This window comes from Caenorhabditis briggsae (genome assembly GCF_000004555.2).
Source record: "Caenorhabditis briggsae complete genome, chrI, whole genome shotgun sequence".
NCBI classification, from domain to species: domain Eukaryota; kingdom Metazoa; phylum Nematoda; class Chromadorea; order Rhabditida; family Rhabditidae; genus Caenorhabditis; species Caenorhabditis briggsae.
In genome coordinates, this window is record NC_013489.2 from 955,635 (window position 1) to 976,762 (window position 21,128).

General features: G+C 38.1%; 2 protein-coding genes and 1 non-coding gene across 3 annotated transcripts; all 3 read left to right on the forward strand.

The window, feature by feature from the left end:
• Nucleotides 1-1,974: 1,974 nt before the first annotated feature.
• On the forward strand, nucleotides 1,975-2,047 carry CBG28441. The gene has a single exon. It is a non-coding gene (tRNA).
• Nucleotides 2,048-6,082: 4,035 nt separating this feature from the next.
• CBG16936 lies at nucleotides 6,083-15,543 on the forward strand (the record flags this gene model as incomplete). The annotated part of the gene is made up of 21 exons (XM_045237026.1): nucleotides 6,083-6,206; nucleotides 6,557-6,907; nucleotides 7,461-7,838; nucleotides 7,890-8,194; nucleotides 8,725-8,904; nucleotides 9,713-9,899; nucleotides 9,942-10,037; nucleotides 10,079-10,305; nucleotides 10,791-11,000; nucleotides 11,043-11,078; nucleotides 11,202-11,420; nucleotides 11,738-11,947; nucleotides 12,034-12,173; nucleotides 12,233-12,251; nucleotides 12,679-12,888; nucleotides 12,954-13,230; nucleotides 13,273-13,548; nucleotides 13,595-13,869; nucleotides 14,029-14,248; nucleotides 14,971-15,099; nucleotides 15,320-15,543. 21 exons carry the CDS (start codon nucleotides 6,083-6,085, stop codon nucleotides 15,541-15,543), a joined length of 4,293 nt encoding a protein of 1,430 aa, XP_045096090.1.
• A 1,940-nt stretch (nucleotides 15,544-17,483) lies between these two features.
• CBG16937 lies at nucleotides 17,484-21,128 on the forward strand (the record flags this gene model as incomplete). Its single annotated transcript, XM_002648778.1, has 5 exons — nucleotides 17,484-17,601; nucleotides 17,861-17,928; nucleotides 17,974-18,046; nucleotides 18,660-19,108; nucleotides 20,757-21,128. 5 exons carry the CDS (start codon nucleotides 17,484-17,486, stop codon nucleotides 21,126-21,128), a joined length of 1,080 nt encoding a protein of 359 aa, XP_002648824.1.

Below are 21,128 nucleotides of genomic sequence, written 5' to 3' on the forward strand. Positions count from 1 at the left end.
AACCCTACTTGCGAAAGTTAGGCCACCACGTAAAGTGACCTAGAAAAAGAAACTGAAAATTGGAGGAAAAAGAAACTGAAAATTGGAGGAAAAAGAAACTGAAAATTGGAGGAAAAAGAAACTGAAAATTGGAGGAAAAAGAAACTGAAAATTGGAGGAAAAAGAAACTGAAAATTGGAGGAAAAAGAAACTGAAAATTGGAGGAAAAAAAATTTAATTCCGAATAAAAAAAGCAAAGAAAAATTTATTTCAGAAGGAAAAAGTCGACAAAGGCAATAATTGGGAATGAAATAACCAGAGAAAAATAGAGAAAAATCGAAATTCCAAACTGCAAAACTCCGCAAATACCGAAAATCAACGCGTAGAATTGAAGGAGACGCTGTAAATTCGCTCTATTGCACTTCTCTGAAAAATTCTCAATGGAGCGCGCGATTACCAAAAAACTGAAAATCTTCCATTTTCGTGTCGCGAGTCGCGGATTATCCCACGGGTAGAGCTCCATACCTGAATGCGGCTGGACGCGCCTCGCAAACGCCATTTTTGAATTCCCACGTTTTTATCGGCGCGCGCGAAATTCAAAATTTCTCGGTGAATTCGCTAAAAATGAGCACTCGAACGGCAAAAGAAAGAAGTGAGAAGCTACTTATCCCGAAAATCAAAGAAAATCTAACATTTGAAAGTGTGAAAAGAAAGAAAATCTGGATTTTCGTTCCGGTCTTGGTGAGAAAATTCGCTCTATTGAGAAAAATTCCATTGTGGCTAAATTGCAGGCATTTCCACATCTTCTAGTGCTCGCTTATGTTTATCAATTGATTTTGAGCCTTTATTTCGGTAGTTGGATGTTTTTTGGGATTATTGTGAGTTTTTGAAGAAAAATTATTTTTTCAAAAAAAAAAATTTTTTTTTGAAAATATAAATTTCAAACATTTTTCCTGTTAATTCTATTGCTAGGAATTGTGTTCGATACGAAAGCAACCGCGTTTTGTAGTTTTATCGGATGTGTGAGTTGATTTGGCGGGAATTTGAAAATTTTGCAACAAACAAGTTCTTGTGAAAACTACAGTAATCCTTTTTCATGGGATGGCATGTGTTGTCTTACTGTATTTGTCAGTAGTTATGGGATTTGGAGATTGTAAGTTTAAAAATTTTGAAAATTCAAAAATCGGAATTTCGGAAATCCAAAAATTCCTAAGTTCGAAAATTTTGAAATCCTAAAATTCACAAATTCAGAAATTCAGAAATTGAGATATTCTGGAATTCAGAAATTCAGTAATTCGGAAATTCAGGAATTCGGAAATTCAGAAATTCAGAAATTCAGAAATTCAGAAATTCAAAAATTCAGAAATTCAGAAATTTCAGAAATTCAGGAATTCAGAAATTCAGAAATTCGGAAATTCAGAAATTTAGAAATTCAGAAATTCAGGAATTCGGAAATTCAGAAATTCAGAAATTTTAAAACTCAGAAATTCAGAAATTCAGAAATTGGGAAATTCAGAAATTTGGAAATTTGGAATTTTCAAGAACATTCTAATTCTGAATTCCAGAAATTCAAAATATAAAAAATCGATTTTGAGAATTTAAAAAACCAAAAACTTCGAATTTTCGAATTTCAAAAAATTTTAAAAATACTTCAAAATTCCATTTTTTCAGATTCCTCGACCAGAATCTGTAACCGTCCGGCTCTGAACTTCGCCACGTGTCTCTTTCTGCTCATTTTGAATTCGTTAACAATTTGGCCACTTTTTGTGATGATCAAAATTATCAAACCGACGAAAAATCTCCGGGGCAATTTGGGAAGCGAATATGAGCATAAAGTTAAAGTTTTAATTGGACGATAATTTTTTTTTTCCTGAAATAAATAATTTTTGTAATCTAGTAATTTTTCTAATTTCCCTCTCTCCTCCTCTCTTGCCTCTCTCTCCCTCCCCGCTTCTCTCCACTACATAACCGCACTCACAAGAGCTAGGCAAATGTGGCCGCGTGGCGCAATGGATAACGCGTCTGCCTACGGAGCAGAAGATTGTAGGTTCGAATCCTGCCGTGGTCGAAAACATATTTTTGCTTTTTTGAATCTATGATTTTTGTAAATATACATAAAACAGATGATCAATAACCGATAACATATGTTTTTTTCAGCGAAAATCATACAAAAACAAAAATTTTCACGAGCGAGATCATTTTTAATCCGATTTCTTCAATAAAAAAGTGTAGAAGAACTGAACAACTCATAACAAACGGTTTAATCATTGGAACTTTTTCAGAGAATTCATGTGAATTGTAGAAAACAAAAGGAATAGGATAAAAATGGAAAAATCGAGAAAAAATTTCACTATGGTACTAGTCGCAATGTATTACTGTATTTCTGAATTTTGAAACGAAAATAGAAAATTTCAATATTTGAATTGCTTCGAATTTTTTGGACCTTTTGAATTTATGATTTTTTGAATTTTCCGAGTTTTTGAATTTTTGAATTTTCTTTTTTTTTCGAATTTCGTAGTTTGTTGAATTTCCGGATTACTGTATTCCTGAATTTTTGAATTTTGTCTATTTCTAAATTTTTTCCCGCCACATTTTTAATATTTTGTACCTGATTTTTGTCCAAAGTTTGAACAAAAATGATGAAAAAAAAATCATAGTCTGGCCATTGTGACCATTTAATGATCAAAATCTATACGATTTTATTACTCATAGTCTGATAATCCCAAAAATAGGTTCAGTATTTAATTTGGAAAACGCAAGACAATTTTGAATTCTGAAATTCTAGAATGTTCTAAATCCTCAATTTTCAGTTTTATGAGTTTTTTCTCGAATTACTTAAAGAATTCCAGATTTTAAAATTATTCAAACTTTTGAATTTCCGAAATTTCGAATTTCTGACTAATTGGGATTTTTGTGATTTTTGTGATTTTTTGGAATTTCTTAATTTTTAAAGTTTTTTATTGAATTTCTGAATTTCTGAATTTCTGAATTTCTGAATTTCTGATTTTTTTTTGAATTTCTGAATTTCTGAATTTCCTAACTTCCCGGATTTTCGAATTTCTGAATTTCTGAATTTCTGAATTTCTGAATTTCTCAATTTCTCAATTTCTGAATTTCTGAATTTTTGAATTTCCGAATTTCTGAATTTCTGAATTTCTGAATTTCTGAATTTCTGAATTTCTGAATTTCTGAATTTCGAATTTCTGAATTTCTGAGTTTTAGAATTTCTGAATTTCTAAATTTCTGAATTTCTGAATTTCTGATTTTCCGAATTTTTGAATTTCTGAATTTCTGAATTTCTGAATTTCTGAGTTTTATAGAATTTCTGAATTTCTGAATTTCTGAATTTCTGAATTTCCGAATTTCTGATATTCTGAATTTCCGAATTTCCGAATTTCCGAATTTCTGAATTTCTGAATTTTTGAATTTCTGAATTTCTGAATTTCTGAATTTCTGAATTTCTGAATTTCGGAATTTCGGAATTTCTGAATTTCTGAATTTCATTGACTTTGAAAGCCTATGATCCTTTATCCAATATGATCCCAATATCTTCTTTCCACTCCAATTCCTCTTTTTGAAAATTTTCTTTTCAATAGAATATTTTTTATTCTTCCGAAATTTTCCGAGAATTCATAGACAATTCAAAAACAACAATAAAAAAATCTGTATCCGTTCGTCCGGGGGGCAGATTATTAACACCTTTATAAAACTACTCAACCGTTTCCAACACTCATGTTTCCCTCTTTTTTTCCCTTTCATTCGTTTTTCCAGAAAATTCCGGGTTCAGATTTGTTGGATTTTCAGTTCTAAGAGTTATGGAAGATCCAGAGTAACCTAAATTTCCAAAATGTCTGAATTTAGAAAACCAATTTAATTTCAAGTTTTAATACTATTTTATACTTTTTGAATTCCCATTTTTTCTTTTTCAATTTTCAATTTCCAACTTTTAGAATTTCAGAATTTCGAAAACTCAAAAATCCGAATTTCCTATTTTCGAACTTCTCGCAATTTCGAAATTTCGACTTCCTTCTCTCCCAACAATCCTTCATTATTTTCCCCCGACATTATTACTAATCATAAAAATACAATTGATTAATTTCCGTCTACTACAGTAATCCGATTTCCCTTCCACTAGAAAACTGGCCGGATTAGTGGCGGGCTTCTAGAGTACTCTCTTCCCTTTAAACTCTATTTCCTTTTTTGAGTATTTTTGATCCTCTGAAGGGAAGACCCCCTGACCGGACACAAAGTTAGAGTATTTAGGTTTGATCCACTTTTTCAAAACATATGATTTTTAGGAAAAATAATGAGAAAGTTTTTAAAAACTTATTTCGAGACATTTTTGGCCCAAAAAGTTTTTTTAAAATGTTTTTTGGATATTTTAAAATTTCGAGTTTCTGAGTTTCTGAATTTCCTAACTTTCCGAATTACCGAATTTCTGAATTTCTGAAATTTTGAATTTCTGAATTTCTGAATTTTCTGAATTTCTGAATTTCTGAATTTCTGAATTTTTGAATTTTCTGAATTTCTGAATTTTTTGAATTTCTGAATTTCTGAATTTCTGCATTTTTTGAATTTCTGAATTTTCTGAATTTCTGAATTTTCTGAATTTCTGAATTTCTGAATTTTCTGAATTTCTGAATTTCTGAATTTTCTGAATTTCTGCATTTTTTGAATTTCTGAATTTTTGAATTTCTGAATTTTCTGAATTTCTGAATTTCTGAATTTCTGAATTTCTGCATTTTTTGAATTTCTGAATTTTTGAATTTCTGAATTTCTGAATTTCTGAATTCCGTTTTTTTAGTTTTCCAAATGGGCCAAAATATGAAAAACCAGTTCCAAAAATTTTTCACTTTTTGTGGAAATCCGTTGGATCAGGGCTTATAGTCATAAAAAAAGACAACCTGGAATTGCGAAATTTCCAAAATTTCGGTTTTTTGCGATTTAGCGCTATTTCAAAATCCTAAAAAAAAACTTAAATTCTGATTTTCTGAATGTCAGAATTTCAAAATTCATGAAATTCAGAAATCCCAGGACTTCCAAAACCTAATGTTGCACTTTTCGTTCTCTTTTTCTCAATAGCTTCCGTAAGGAAAAGAGAGAGAGAGAGAGAGAGAGAGAGAGAGAGAGAGAGAGAGAGAGAGAAAAACATGAATAATAGGCATAATCGTGTCATTTTGTGTCATGTATAAAGAGGAAAAAGGTGTATACTAGTACATTTGCTACCCAAACATGGCCCAATTTTCCATTTTCAAAATAAGGAATGTTTATTTTTCCTTTTCCCTTTGACCCCTTTCATTTGCATTTTCCCTTTCACTTTTTTTTTGAAAAGGAAAATGGAACTTTTTGAATATACTGTACTACTATCTTTGATAATTGGATTTTTTCATTTTTTTTCTGTAAATTTGGCAAAAATTGGAATAAGCAAAAATAAAACCTCTATAAAAGCGGTCAAATTTTTGTTAAGAGCCATTTTTTTAGGTTTAATAATTTTTTAGAGTTCATATAAGTTTTTGGATATTAACATTGAGAAATTCCAAAAAATCCAGATTCTTAGATTCTTAGATTCTTAGATTCTTAGATTCTTAGATTCTTAGATTCTTAGATTCTTAGATTCTTAGATTCTTAGATTCTTAGATTCTTAGATTCTTAGATTCTTAGATTCTTAGATTCTTAGATTCTTAGATTCTTAGATTCTTAGATTCTTAGATTCTTAGATTCTTAGATTCTTAGATTCTTAGATTCTTAGATTCTTAGATTCCTTTCAGGTTTTAGTATTAAAAATGTTCCAAAATAAGAAAAAAAATTCGTAGCAAACAACCAAACATTTCCCTTTTCTCGTCTTAGAATGTGGTCAGAACCATTTCCGGTCATTTTTGAAGAAAAGGGAAAAAAGCTCTCTCTCTCTCTCTCTCTTTTTTTTTTACTTTTCAGTTAGCTCAAAATGTTTTTTACTTTTCTGGATGTATTACCGAACTTTCGAGAAATTTGAAATTTTCGAATTTCTGAATTCTAATTATTCATGAATCGTTAAATTCTTTATTTTATCCAACATACCTAACCTAATCTGCAATTTCCAGATCCAAAAAAACTCGATGAAATTATGAGAAACCACAATAACTACAGTTTTCGTTGGGGCCCATTGCTCACTCTAATTCTAACATTTCTCTCATCCGGAGCACACGGCTCTGAGCAATGTGGTTCGGATTTGAAGCCACAAAAATTAGGTGAGTTTCGATTTTTCGAAAAATTGTGAATTTTAATGCCCTACAAAAGGGGTCCAGCATTTTTCAATTTGTCTAAAAATTTCAGAGTATACTAAACAAAACTAGAGCTGCATTTTTGTAGTTGACAACTTTTTTGAGAAATTTGAGCTTGAGGAGATACGCTACGTGGAAGAAGGGCGCCTCCGTCGGCGCTATGCTTGGCGCAGACCCACCGCGCCTCTCAAATGAGGCACATCTCCTTAGAGCGCGTTTGTACAAAAAAGTTGTCTTTGGTCGGTACTGTATCATCCTAATGGACAAGTAAAGCTCATGGAGTTTCAGGTTCTCTTTTTTAAAACTCATGTTTCCAGTGGTCGTCGGTGTTTGGAAGCGTTCCTTCGACAATTCCACAGCCCAATACCGTATTTCTGATGAAGACCTATCCGTTCGCGGGTACGAAAGAGCGAATACCGACAAAGCGACATCTACAGTAATGTTGGCTCGACATCCGGAGAGTTGTATCGTTCATGAATGTGGTGTTCGCTTGTCAGCAATGATGCAAGTCAATGGAGCGATCTTGCATACCGATCATCGATCGATAAGGATGAACGACTCGACGATGGATAATATTGAGGACGAGTTTTATTGCGCCGACAAGAGCGGATTCTGTGGTGCGGATGTTCCGATTTATCGATTGGTTCAGCACTCGTTGAATGGACCGCGTAAGTGTGTATACTGTATTTGCTAAATAGAAGCCTTTGCACTTTGAGCTTAATTATCTCGGTTCCTATAAGAGATATTTAAAATCTGTCAACTGATAAAATGTTAGTCATAATATCAGCAAATTTGTATAAGTGGACACATTTTTGATATCATTCACAAGAACCGAGATAATCAAGCTCAAAATTTGCAAGTAGTTAGCTCAACAGCGCGCTTTTTCAGCTCAATTATTTCAGTTTCTGGAAGAAATATAAAAAAAAAGTCAATTGATAAAATGTTTGTCATGTTATCACCAACATTTTATTAGTTGAGACATTCTTGATATCTCTCGCAGGATCAGAGACAATTAAGCTCACAGACATCGGTCGGCAGGGTGCAACCACTTAGCTCAACCTATATATACTTGAACTTTGAGCACAATTATCTCGGTTCCTACACGAGCTATCTGAACTTGCTCAACTAATAAAATGTTAGTCATAATATTACCAACCATTTTATCAGTTTACCACTTTTTGATATCTCTCATAGGAATCCAGATAATTGAGCTCAAAGGAGGCATTCGCAGGCCGCGGCCAACCTCAGATCTGTTCTTGACACCCTATAAACTTCCAGACTACTCCTACTCCTTCGACAATGTTGGTCAATCTCAACCCGGCTACGAGAAAGAATTCTTTCCACTTTGCTATGCTTGGCGTCAAACTCCATCCGTTGTCCTATTCAACTCATCCGACAACGGAGTTTGTCTGAAAATTCCAGATGTGGAAAACGGAAAAATCGAGTATTCCAACAATCAACTGAACGTGTTTTCCATTGGAACATCAGCAACACTTCGGTGTGATTCTAGATTTGTTGGGAATGGAACGAATAATTTGTTGTGTACCAAAGATGGATGGTATCCGAGACAAGAGATGATGGGAAATTGTGTTAGTCAAGGTAGGAACTTTTTTTCCTTTTATACCGAGTAGGTTCCTGTTTGACTTCCAGAAACTTCAAAAAAACCACTCCGCCTCGTCGTCGCTTCTGACGTCGTCAACCCAGAAGCCACTTGCCCCATCTCCACCACCCCTAACGGCAACGTCGTCTACTCTGCCAACGTTGCAGCTTCCACTTCCAAAACGTCGGTTCCATCTGCCACGCGAGCTACCGTACTCTGCAATCTGGGATTCGTTCCAACAACCTCCGTCACTTCATCAACATGTGTCGACGGTGAATGGATTCCAGCACTACCCCAATGTTTGTCATTGTTGGATTTGAAATGTCCAATTTTGTCGGCGCCGAGGAATGGAGAGGTGGGTCCCTCGTTTTTGAGCGAAAATACCTCGGTTCCTATAAAAGATATCGAAAACTTGCTAACTGATAAACTGTAGCTTATAACGTTACCTACATTTTATTAGTTAACAAATGTTTGATATCTCTCACAAAACCCGAGATATTTGAGCTCAAAGCTATCGGTCGGCAGGGTGTGACCGCGTAGCTAAACTTAGACCTGCACTTTGGGCCAGTTTATCTCAGTTCCTATAAACAATATCAAGAAAGTGTTCACAAGTAAAATGTTGTTTATAATATGCCAAATATTTTATCAGTTGACACATTTTTGATATCTCTTACACGAACCGAGATAGATTAGCTTAAAGTAAAAGGTAACATTATTTGGGATCCCCCGGTTCCGAAAGCTCATAACTTTCTTCAAAATAAACATTTTTGATTATGTCAAAGGTATGCTGTAGAACGAATAAAGTTCTACACAATTATAACAATTTCAATAAACTGCACTGTTGAAAAAAATCTGAAAGAAAGCGTCAAAAAATGAAAGTTCCAGCTCGTCTTCACCAACTCGCCGAAACCTCCATACTCTCTCGACTCAACAATCTCTCTGAAATGCGACCGGAATTTCTTCGGAATGGGAAATCTGACTGCCAAGTGCACGTCAAGTGGATGGGACCAAAAAATCGGGCGGTGTGAACCGGTAGGCATTCGAAAAATGGCATCAGCAGAGAGTGTAGGTTTTTAGTGATCAGCCAACTTTGAGGGCATTTATCTCAGAACCTGTAAAAGTTATCAAAAAGTTGTCAACTGATAAAATGTAGCTGGCATTATGATAAACATTTTGTTAGTTGCCAACTTTTTTATATCTTTTACAGGAAATGAGATACATTGACCGAAAGTTAAATGATCCTTATAGTCAAGAATCACAGAAAAACATTGAACATTTTAGCTCACAAAAAATCGTGTCAAGCGTCAGGTCGGTTTGTGGAAGATAACCTTGTTTTGTTCTTCTATCTATTTAGAACCATTTCATTTCTTCTAACTTTTCCATAACCTATAACTTCTATTCTATCCTATTACCGTAATCACTCTAATAGAACTATCCTATGACTCTTAACTTTGAACAGCTTTTTCTCGGTTACTTTAAGAGATATCAAATAGTGCTAAACTAATTAAATGTTTCTCCAAATATGATAAGCATTTTCTCAGTTGACCACCTTTTGATATCTTTTATAGGAACCGAGATAATTGAACTCAAAAGGCAGGTTTAGATTGAGCTACACAGTCGCAACTTACCGACCGATGGCTTTGAGCTTGATTATCTTGGTTACTGTAACAGATATCAAAAAATAGTCAGCTGATAAAATGTTAAGCATATTCTCATTAACATTTTGACAATTAACACCTTTTTGATATCTCTCATAGTAACCCAGATAAATTGGCTCAATGGTTCGGAGGGCATTCTATTAGAGGGGATACGGTATCTGTTCCTATCAATTTCCAATGTTCTAGAAACTACAACAACCTTATTCTTTTATCAGCTATCAACCGGAACACCCTGCTCAGCAATCGCCAGCCCGGCCAACGGAAACTTGCTCTACGTCCAATCCAGCCTATCCCAAAACTATGCATCTGGAACATCGGCGTATCTCATGTGCTCCCTAGGAACGTCCCTATCTGGCTCCGTATCCACAATGTGTACAAATGGGCAATGGTCACCGGCTATAGGTATTGCCCCCCTGCTATAATCATTTAATTACCCTAATTTAGGACAGTGTACAAGCGCTCCAACGCTGGGTCAAACTACTGGAAACTGTGCAGCTATCCCGAATCCGGTCAATGGAACTGTCACCTATACTTCTGGATGTAAGTGCGCTCTAGGTTACTTTATTCCTATCTCTTTTCAGTGGGCACTTACACATCTGGAACGATCGCCACGCTGACTTGCAATTTTATGAGTACTGTATCTGGCTCGGCCACGAGCACATGTCTCAGTGGAATATGGAATCCCGCTATGGGAACATGTACGGCTTCTGGAACAGGAGGTGTTGGTACAGGGACCACATGTCCGAACCCAGTGGTGATCAATGGAGTTATCACATACAGCCAAGGAAATCCGTTGGATGTGAGTCAAGTTGTTTATCGAGACTTTTGCGAATCATATCCAGCCTAACCGTTTGCTTTCGTCTCTACCGCATTGAATTGAAATAATCAAGCATCGATCATGTCTTAGCGCTCCTCGTTATAGATCAATTAGAAATACAAGAGTTTTAGATCCAAGACAAATTATACCAAGAAATTCATATGAATTTTTGAGAATCAGTAACTCATTTAGGCTTGCGCAGATCTTTCACCCACACTCCCACTGTCACAGAAAGTAGTCCAACCCTAACCACAGAAACACCTTTCACTTCTCCCAGATCCCATCATACTCGCACTAGCAATCGCCACTTTAGTCAATCTTTGGATTTCACAGCATCCATCACCAATACCTTACGTCTCCACACTACAGTGTCCAAATGTAGAGCTTTCCGTGTTGTATCCTTTTATGTGCAGTAATCGAATCATCCCATAGAAATGTCGTACACATGCTTATCCACGCCGACACCTCGATTTCAGGTTACCCGTCCAATGTTAACCACAGCTTCGCTTAGATGTAACAATGGCTACACACTGTCTGGGAACTCATTAGCCACGTGTATCAGTGGAGCATTCACTCCGTCACTTGGCACTTGCACACTTGGAACATCCGGAGGCACTGGCACAACATGTAGTACACCATTTATTATGAATGGAGTCGTCACTTTCAGTCAAGGAAACACTTGGGATGTAAGCAAGCCCAGGACGGTGAAAACTCCGTTCCGACCATAGCAAAGTTTGCCGAAATTGGAGCAGCGGCCCAACCAAGCCCATTCTTTCAATAACAAGCTCTGTGGCACCACTGGGGGTCACTAGATTTATATCAAAAGTATCCTAATCTGGAAGCCGTGGCATCACATTTAGTCATCCTTGAATGTATTTTTATTGCAGCTCACTCGCCCGTCTGGCACCACTGGTACACTCTCTTGTAATTCTGGATACTCAGTCACTGGAAATAGCCAGGCAACTTGCACAAATGGAGTCTTCACTCCAGCCCTTGGAACATGCAATCTCGGAACGGGAACAGGAGGAGTTGGTACAGGAACCACGTGTCCGAATCCAGTGGTGATCAATGGAAATATCACATACAGCCAGGGAAATCCGTTGGATGTAAGTGACAGATCCTCTCGGTCCTCCTTTATCAGGTTCTTATCTGTTACAAGAACAATTAGATAGTTATTATAATATGTATCTGTAACGATAAAGTGTCTAGAGATAGATTTTTATTGTAATGCACGCCTGTTAGTGTTGAGAATTAACAAGCTTTCCTTAATGTCGTGAAATCGGAAAGCGACTTTTTTGAACTCCCGCTTTTTGATGTCATCTCAGTCTCTTATACGTCTCGTACTACTGTAATCACATAGCAGACCATGAAATGTTACACTGTCTAGAATTGTCACCAATCACCCCACCCACTTCATTTTCAGACAACTCGCCCAGCACTGACCACAGCCATGTTGAACTGTAACAGTGGCTACACACTGACTGGAAACACAATAGCCACATGTATCAGTGGTACATTCACTCCGTCACTTGGCACTTGCACACTTGGAACATCCGGAGGCACTGGCACAACATGTAGTACACCATTTATTATGAATGGAATCGTCACTTTTAGTCAAGGAAACACCTGGGATGTAAGCTATCCAAAAACGACCTAAAACTTTCGATGATATGCCTTATCAGTCAACTCTGATGTTAATCTAAACAAATGTTTTTTTAGCTCACTCGCCCGTCTGGCACCACTGGTACACTCTCTTGTAATTCTGGATACTCAGTCACTGGAAATAGCCAAGCAACTTGCACAAATGGAGTCTTCACTCCAACCCTCGGAACATGCACCTCGGAACTGGAACAGGAGGAGTTGGTACAGGAACCACGTGTCCTAATCCAGTGGTGACCAATGGAAACATCACATACAGTCAGGGAAACCCGTTGGATGTGAGTTTAAAATTCTTTGATTCATCTTTTTTTCCAAGCAGGCAGTTCTTATTATCTCTGTATACACCATGCTATTTTTTAATTTCAAAAAAGCGCGCTCAGGAAGTCTTGAACAACAAAATCGTTTATACACTGCCCCCCTTTTAACGGTGTGATCATAGATAGAGTTTTACATCAATTTACACTTGATAGTGTTTGAATCAGCAAGCTTAACATATTCCGTGTTAGGTTCAGACGTGTTGCGAAATCAAAAATTGTCTTTTTTTTTTGGATTCGATAGTATCTACCACCAACTTCTCAGACTATTGAGAAGTCTCTCTCGCACTACAGTAATCTCATAGCTGATCTTGTCGTGTTGTTTTCTTTAACGTACAATATGTAGTTGAATCACACACCTCATCAATCACCCCACCCACTTCATTTTCAGACAACTCGCCCAGCACTGACCACAGCCATGTTATACTGTAACAATGGCTTCACACTGACTGGCAACTCAATAGCCACGTGTATCAGTGGAACATTCACTCCGTCACTTGGCACTTGCACACTTGGATCATCTGGAGGCACTGGCACAACTTGTAGTACACCATTCATCATGAATGGAATCGTCACTTTTAGTCAAGGATATGTTTATGATGTAAGAGACATTTGGAGTCTTACTGTAGAATGGCCTGAGTGCTTTCAAATCGTCTCTTTTTGCAGCTCACTCGCCCGTCTGGCACCACTGGTACACTCTCTTGTAATTCTGGATACTCAGTCACTGGAAATAGCCAAGCAACTTGCACAAATGGAGTCTTCACTCCAGCCCTTGGAACATGCAACCTCGGAACTGGCACAGGAGGAGTCGGAACTATGCAGTGTACTGCAATGATTGCTCCAATCGGAGGTAATGTAACATACTCTAATGGCGGACAAATAGGACCATTCCCAAGTGGGACCACTGTCACGGGATCATGCACGAATGGAGGAGCAGTTCAAGGTAGCTAAGTTTTTCGATATTCAAATCTTACCTTTCATTCAGGAGCCTCTTCCGCCCAATGCTCCAATGGAATGTGGAGTCCAATGTTTTTGGGTACATGCTCTCTGATCGGTGGCTCGACTACCGGACAGTGTAGTGCGCCAACTCTGCCAGCTGGCGCTCAAGCTACCTATGTGCCATTCTCTTTGAGCACCACTAGCTACACATCTGGAACAGTGGCTACTGTAACGTGCACTTCTGGAGGGTCTAGTCTTGGTTCAACAACTTGTACAAATGGATTATGGAGTCCGGCAATTACTGGAATCTGCTCAGGGACAGGTAATTATTTTCATCAGAAGTGACGTTGCAAGAAATCTGATTACAGGAACGGGAACAACTTGTCCAGCTCTGACGCGTCCGGTTGGAGAATCTGTAACATACGATGGTCAAACCTCATTTGCCACAACATTCAACACTGGAGAAATTGCACGAGTCACATGTACAAATGGGACACAAATCGGTCAAGCGTCGTGTCTTGGTGGTCAATGGATTCCAGCAATCACTGCCACGTGTTCAGGATCTAGTACGGCGATTGGGACACAATGTATTGGAGTGATAGCGCCAGCGAACTCACAAGTCAGATACAGTGATGGAGACATGGTAAGTATCAGCGGCTTCCAAGGCAGGGTGGGCTTCTACTGGGGCATAGGTCAACGGAATTGTGGCACAGCTTTGGATGCCTTAACTTCTTAGAGAGACTTATATGAACCTATAAAAGACAAACTATTTTCTAAAGTCCCAAAAATTCCGATTCTTTAGGTCCTCCACGCCTCCGGTGCCACCGTAACACTGACTTGCCTCAACTCCGCTACCGTAACCGGCAACACCATCTCAACGTGTACTAATGGAGCATGGACACCGACACTTGGTACCTGTTCCTCTTCTGGAACATCAACCGGACCATGCTACACACCCCCATTGACACCAACCGGTGCCACGCTCACCTACTCTTCTGGATTCTTCGCTCCATGGACGGCAGGTAAGATAGTTGGGCCAAAGCCTACGAAAGCGCTTGGCACTTTTTTCAACGACTTGAATCTTTTCAAATGTCATGGTGGCGCCGCCCTGGTGGTTAGATGAAACGGCGCATAACTCAGTTCAAACTTGAAATTTCTGTTTGAAACAAAAATTGAAATGTAGAGCAAGAGAAGATCTACAAGATGATACACCATTCGACTATATTGAAATGCCTAATTTTGGGCCAGACACACTTAAAGAAGTGAAGGGTCGGTTTCACCATCCCGGCTGCTTCACGACTTCTAATGTAAAGCTCGCTGTCTGAATATTGTCGAATTTAGCATCATTTTGTAGAACTCTTCGTGTTCTACATTTTGAAAAGTAATTCGAACAGAAATTCTAGACTTGAACCGGGTTATGCGCCGTAGACGAGGGAAAGCATACTCCTATTCGGGTTATAGGCATAAAGGCAAGATTTAAAAATTGAAGACCATGAAAAAAAAAGTTTTTTATCTTGTTAAGCTTAAAATTTCTTACAAAACGGTTCAAAAATGAAATCCCAACGCCTTCTCTGAAGCGAGTTACAAGTGTTTGAATTTCGCGCGCCGAGACACTACGCAAAAGTTGGAGACGCAGTAAAACTAGCCGTCTGCGCCCTCCTCATCCCATACACTCTGTCGCGTTTCAAGCTTCAAAACGATGTAACTCGGCTCAAAATCATCTTTTTTAACTGATTTTTTCCAGGAAGCACGGCCACAATGTCTTGTCCATCTGGTCAAACCGCGCAGGGAACTACCGTAACATACTGTACAAACGCCGCATGGGCTCCAGCGCTGGGTACTTGCTCTGGGTCGGGTACGGGTCTTGGACAAGGTTAGTTTGAATTTCTAAATTTACAGGAATACGGTAAAATTGAAAAAGAGTTTATTTTTGCATGAAATTTCAGACTTCCATTTTTTGCAGAATTTTTGAAATTTGCTGAAAATTAAAAATGTTCGAAAATTTTTTGGAATTTTTGCATGCCCCGCCCCTTTTTCTGACTCCACCCACTTCTCTCCCCCCTGCATGCCCCAACAGGTCCCTCCACTTTCAGCAACCACCCTCACAACCATGTCTTCCACTTCTGCCACGTGTCAATATCTTCCAATTGCTCCACCCTACAGTACCATTGTGACCAGCCAGACGGCTCCATACTCATCTGGAACCGTCGTCACACTTCAATGTGATTCTGGATATCAAGTCCAGGGTCAAAATACCACGTCGACATGCCAAAACGGCTTGTTCACTGAAATTACAGCTCAGTGTACTAGGATTTGAACTTGAAATTTTTCTTTGAAATCTGAAATTTGCTTTAAATGTCTTCCCTCCTGTAAACCTCTTTTTCCAACCCCCGGTGAAATCTTGAAATTTTATAAAACTATTTTTAAAAGTTCAATGTTTTGATATTTTCGGTTTAAAAAGTCTGAAAATAGCATAAACACTCTAATAGAATCACCCCATTAGCGTTCAACTTTGAGCTCAATTATCTCAGTTCTTGTAAAAGTTAGCAAAATTTTATCAACTGATAAAATGTTGCTCATAAAATAACAAACATTTTTGCAATTGACACATTATTTTTATCTCTTATAGGAACCGAGATAATTTATTTCAAATTGGGCCTAGTAGCGGTCGGCAACCTAGCACAGCCGCGCGCACTTTTAAAGCTTAATTATCTCAATTCCTGTGAGAGGTATCAAAAAGTGGTCAACTAATAAAACGTTTCTAATATTATCACAAATATTTTATCAGTTAACCACATTTTGATATCTGTCATAGGGACCAAGATAATTAAGCTCAAAGCGCAGGCAGGTCGCACCCTACCGGCTTATTGCTTTGAGCCTAATTTTCTCGATTCCCATGAGAGTTATCAGAGAGCAGTCAACTGATAAAATAATTATCATTTTATGAGCAACATTTTGTCAGTTGATTACTTTTTGACATCTTTCACAAGAACCGAGATAAATTGTCTCAAAGTTAACCGTCTGGAGGAATTCTATTAGAGTGGTAACAGTGCCTATTTATCATCCCCATAGCATGCATTGAGCATGCACATATATTTTTGCATGTGTTCCGGATTACCGTATTCTCTAATACAATACGATCGCAGCATTACTTTTCTCTGGTCCTACTGTAGCTACAGTACCCCCGACCCCCTCTTCTTCCAGGATGCACACCTCTCTCGGCGTTCAGCGGTACGCTCACCAACGGTCGGATGTCCTATACACCCCAAATCACGGCCACGATTCCGCTAGGCACCGTAGTTAATATTGTCTGTTATTCTGGATATTCTTTGTCTGGAAACTCGATTGCCACGTGCACATCGTCCGGATGGTCACCTAGTAGTGTTGGCAGTTGTGTGCAACAGGGTAGGAGTTAGTTTGTATATGTGTTTTGTATGTTTACAGTGTTTTGTAAAGGTACAGGAAGGTATAGAATTTCGAAAACTTTTTTTTTGATTGAAAACATTTTTAATTTTGGGGATCGGAGTGTTGAACCCAGAAAACCGTTTCATTCTATCTAACCTCCTACAAAAGTTACCGTAATAGAAAAAAAACAAACCCTCCAACTTTAAGCCTTTCTATCTCATTTTCTATCCTAGATATCAAAAAGTGGTCAACTGACGAAATATTGGTCATAATATGATTAAAATTTTATTAATTTATTACTTTTTGATATCTCTTACAGTAACCGAGATAACACCGAGATGGGCCACCATAACCCAAGATGGGCACCGCGGTGCGGAGTCCGCGCGCGCGCTTTCACATGGGTTATCTCCTTAGAGCGCGTTTGCACAAAAAACTTGTCAACTACAAAAATTAAGATCTAGTCTGGTTTAGTATGTTGTAAAAATTTCAAGTAATTTGAAAAAGTGCCAAACACTTTTGTAGGTGGTTGAATGTCATGAAGCTTTGGGATTCACTTTTCGACACAAAAAAAATAGTGTTTTCAACTTTCATATTTTTCCCGCCTTTTTTCGCATCTTGTCCCATGTCCCATGTCCCATAATTGTCTCTTCTAGGCACCTCTAACCCAACAGGAACCACCTGTCCAGCCATGCCCGTTCCAAGTTTCAGTGTCCTGTCTTACAGTCAATTCGGACCTGGACCTTATCCTACTGTATGTTGTGTGTTGGCGCGAAATTTGAATATTTTTTTCAAACTTCAAAGCTCTTGTCCAATAGAGCGCACTTTCATTTTTTCTCACAGGGCACAACCGTAATGCTTCAATGTGATACTAACTATTTGGCCGTCATCGGCGGCGCCACCAGTGCCACGTGTCAAAGCAATGGATTATGGTACCCGTCGACTCTTGCCACGTGTCAACGAGCACTCAAAGGTTAGACCGCTTATGTGTGCATGCACCTAATTTAACACCATACTGCACGAAATCGAAAAAAAAGAATTTCTCGAAAAATTCAAAAAACAAAGCATGAAATTAGCTTTTTGACTTGCAGATTCTTTTTATAAAATTTACGAACAATTTCACAGAAAATTGAAATTTCGAACAAAATTCGAATAGCATGTTTCAGACTTTTGGGCGGATCAAAAAGTTTTAAAACTTTTGTTGAAACAATTTCTGAAACTCTAAATTTCAGAAATTCTCGGAGCCGAGTGCCTTGCTGGAATCGCTCCAGTACTCGGAGCCACAATGACCTATTCGAATGTAAGCTCAATTGGGGTAATTAGAATAATTAGTGTAATTTTTCAGGGTCAAGCACTCGGACCGTATCCATCGGCTACACTGGCCACAGCGACATGTCAAGCTGGATATGTGCCTAATGGTAAATTAGTTGTTTTCAACTTTAAGCCAATTTATCTCGATTTCTGTAAGAGATATCAAAAAGTGGTCAACTGATAAAACATTGGTGATATTATGATAAACATTTCATCAGTTAACTGCTTTTTAAACCCTTTCACAGGAACTGAAATAATTGAGCTGAAAGTGAGCAAGAGTATGGTTTAGGCGGTCGGCAGCCTAGCTCAGCCGCGTTCTTTTTAAACTGGGTTATTTCGGCTCCTATAAGAGATATCAAAAACTTGTCAACTCATAAAATATTAATTATAACAGTATCAATATTTTATCAGTTGATCACGTTTTGATATCTCTTATAGGAACTGAGATAACTCAGCTGATAGTGTGTAGACAGATGGCGGTCGGCAGCCTAGCTCAGCCGCTCGTTTTTAAGCTCAATTATCTCATTTCCTATAAGAGCTATCAAAAAGTGGTGAACTGATAAAATGTTGATGACATTTAGTCAGTTGACTGTTTTGTGATATCTTTTGTAAGAACCGAGATAATTGAGTTCGAAGTGTGCAAGTAGCTGGAGCGCGGCGGCCGCTTAGACTTCATTTTATTTGAGACTCTAAAATCTTTAAAAAATTCTCAATCTTCAGGTATCATGACATCTTCATGTACAAATGGCGTCTGGACACCTGCATCTCTTGGAATCTGCGAACTAACTGGAAACGAACTCGGCGGAACCACTTGTGGACGTCTTGGAGACCCTCTATCCGGAACCCTTGTCTACAGTGCCCTAGGACTCGGACCATACCCCTCCGGAACATCAGCTACAGTACTCTGTAACATTGGAACAACACTTTCTGGATCTCCAAGTGCTCTCTGTACAAATGGAGTCTGGAATCCATTGCCGGGAACTTGTGTTGCCGCACTTTTGAAGAGACCACCTGCGAAAGGAGTTCCAAAAGGAGTGGAGACTGAGCAATCGGTCACACCTGCCAATGATGTTCCAAAGGAGGCGAAAAATGAAACAAGTGTTGTCCGGGGAGATCTGGTTTTGTCCGGAGAAAAATGCCCGCCACCAATTGCACCGGCATTCGGAGAGGTACGGTACTTTTCTGATAGCGAATTTTGAGTTCAATTATCTCGGTAACTGGAAAAGATATCAAAAACTTGTCAACTAATAAAATCTTTTTCGTATTAAAATCAACATTTTATTTGTTGACAACTTTTTGATATATCTTACAGAAATTGAGAAAATTGAGTTCAAAGTGTTCAGCCCGTTCAGATCAGCTGCGCGTGCTTTTTAGGCTTAACTGGCACGATTATTTTAGGTTTCGCTTAACAGTCAAGCTTATAGATATTGTCATCGTTTTGTAGAACTTATTTTGTTCTACAGTATACTTTTTGATTAAGTCAAAAATGTTTAGTTTGAAGCAAGTTGGGAGCCGCGTGACATTGGCTCCGGGACGTTTCAGAACCCGATGTTTCAGAACTTTTCTGCATTTTTGTATATTGGTTTTTGCACATCAAATGAGCATTGCTCATTTCAATTTGTTGTTTTTTTCTGTTTTCTTATTCGTTCTTATCTACCGTACTCCAAATAATGGTTTACACTCGGAAACTCTCAAAAAATCGGAAAAAATTGAACTTTTCAAGAACGATGTCTAGAAGTACGCAATAATTTTTCCGGCGAATAGAAGTCTCATTTTTCAATGGCGTCGTTTTTGAAAATATCAACTTTTTTGATTTTTTTGAGAGATTTCCAGTGTGAACCTATTATTATTTGGAGTACGGTAGATGAGAATGAATAGAAAAGCAGAAAAACACAAAATTGAAATGAGCAATGCTCATTTGGTGTGCAAAAACCACTAGACAAAAATGCAGAAAAGTTCTGAAACGTCGGGTTCTGAACTGTCGGGTTCTGAACTGTCGGGTTCTGAACTGTCGGGTTCTGAAACGTCCCGGAGCCGTGACATGAGCGATCCCAAAAAAAGATGCCCTAACTTTACGCTCAATTATCTCAATTTCTGTAACAGATATTTAAAAACGGTCAACTGATAAAATATCAGTCATGATATCAATAACATTTTATTAGTTGACAGCTTTTTGATAGCTGCAATAGGGACCGAGATAATTGAGCTCAAATTTTCGCAAGAGCAGGCATCAAGCGGCCAGCAGCTTAGCTTAAACACGGACGCTTTCGAAGCTCAATTATCTCGGTTCATATAAGAAGTACCAAAAATTAGAGAACTGATAAACTGCTTATCAAAATATCTGCAGCATTTTGTTGGTTGACAAACTTTTGATAGCTGTAATAGTAAACGAGATAATTAAGCTGAAAGTGTGCGGACGGTCGGCAGTCTGTTGGGCGTTTTTTAGGCTGAACTATCTAGGTTCCTATAAGAGCTTGCAAAATTTTGTCTTCTGCTAAAATTTTTGTTATATAATAAGCAACATTTTACCAGTTAACAGTGTTTTGATAGCTGTAATAAGGACCGAGATAAGTGAGCTCAAAGTGTGCGGACTGTCGGCAGCCTGGTGGGTGGTCTAGCTCAGCCGCGTGCTTTTTCTAGCTTAATTATCTTGGTTCCCATAAGAGATATCAAAAAACTTACAACTAAGACAATGTTTGTGATATTATGTTAAACATTTTATCAGTTGATCACTTTTTGATATCTCTTTTGGGAACTGAGATAATCGGGCTTAAGCTTAACGTCTTTTAGGAAAGTGAGCAATTCGAAATTTTCCAGATCACCTACTCTGGCTTCTCGTCAAAAGGAACATTTGACGATGGCACAACTGCTGCACTAAAATGTAATCTGGGCTATAAACCAACGGGACCATCATTCTCAACATGTCGAAAAGGATCATTCCGTCCGATCATCGGAAAATGTTCAAATGGTTCAGAAAACGGTCTTCCGGGTGTTTGTGTACCTTTAAGTCCACCGAAAAACGCCCGAATTGTGTATATTCAAAGTGGAAGCTCGTTGGATTTCGAGGATGGGACCACTGGATTACTGTACTGTGAAGAGGGATACGCGGTTACTGGAATTGCTACTCTACAGTGTCAAAATGGACAATGGGAACCACAAAGTGGATTTGGAATGTGTGATACTATTTAA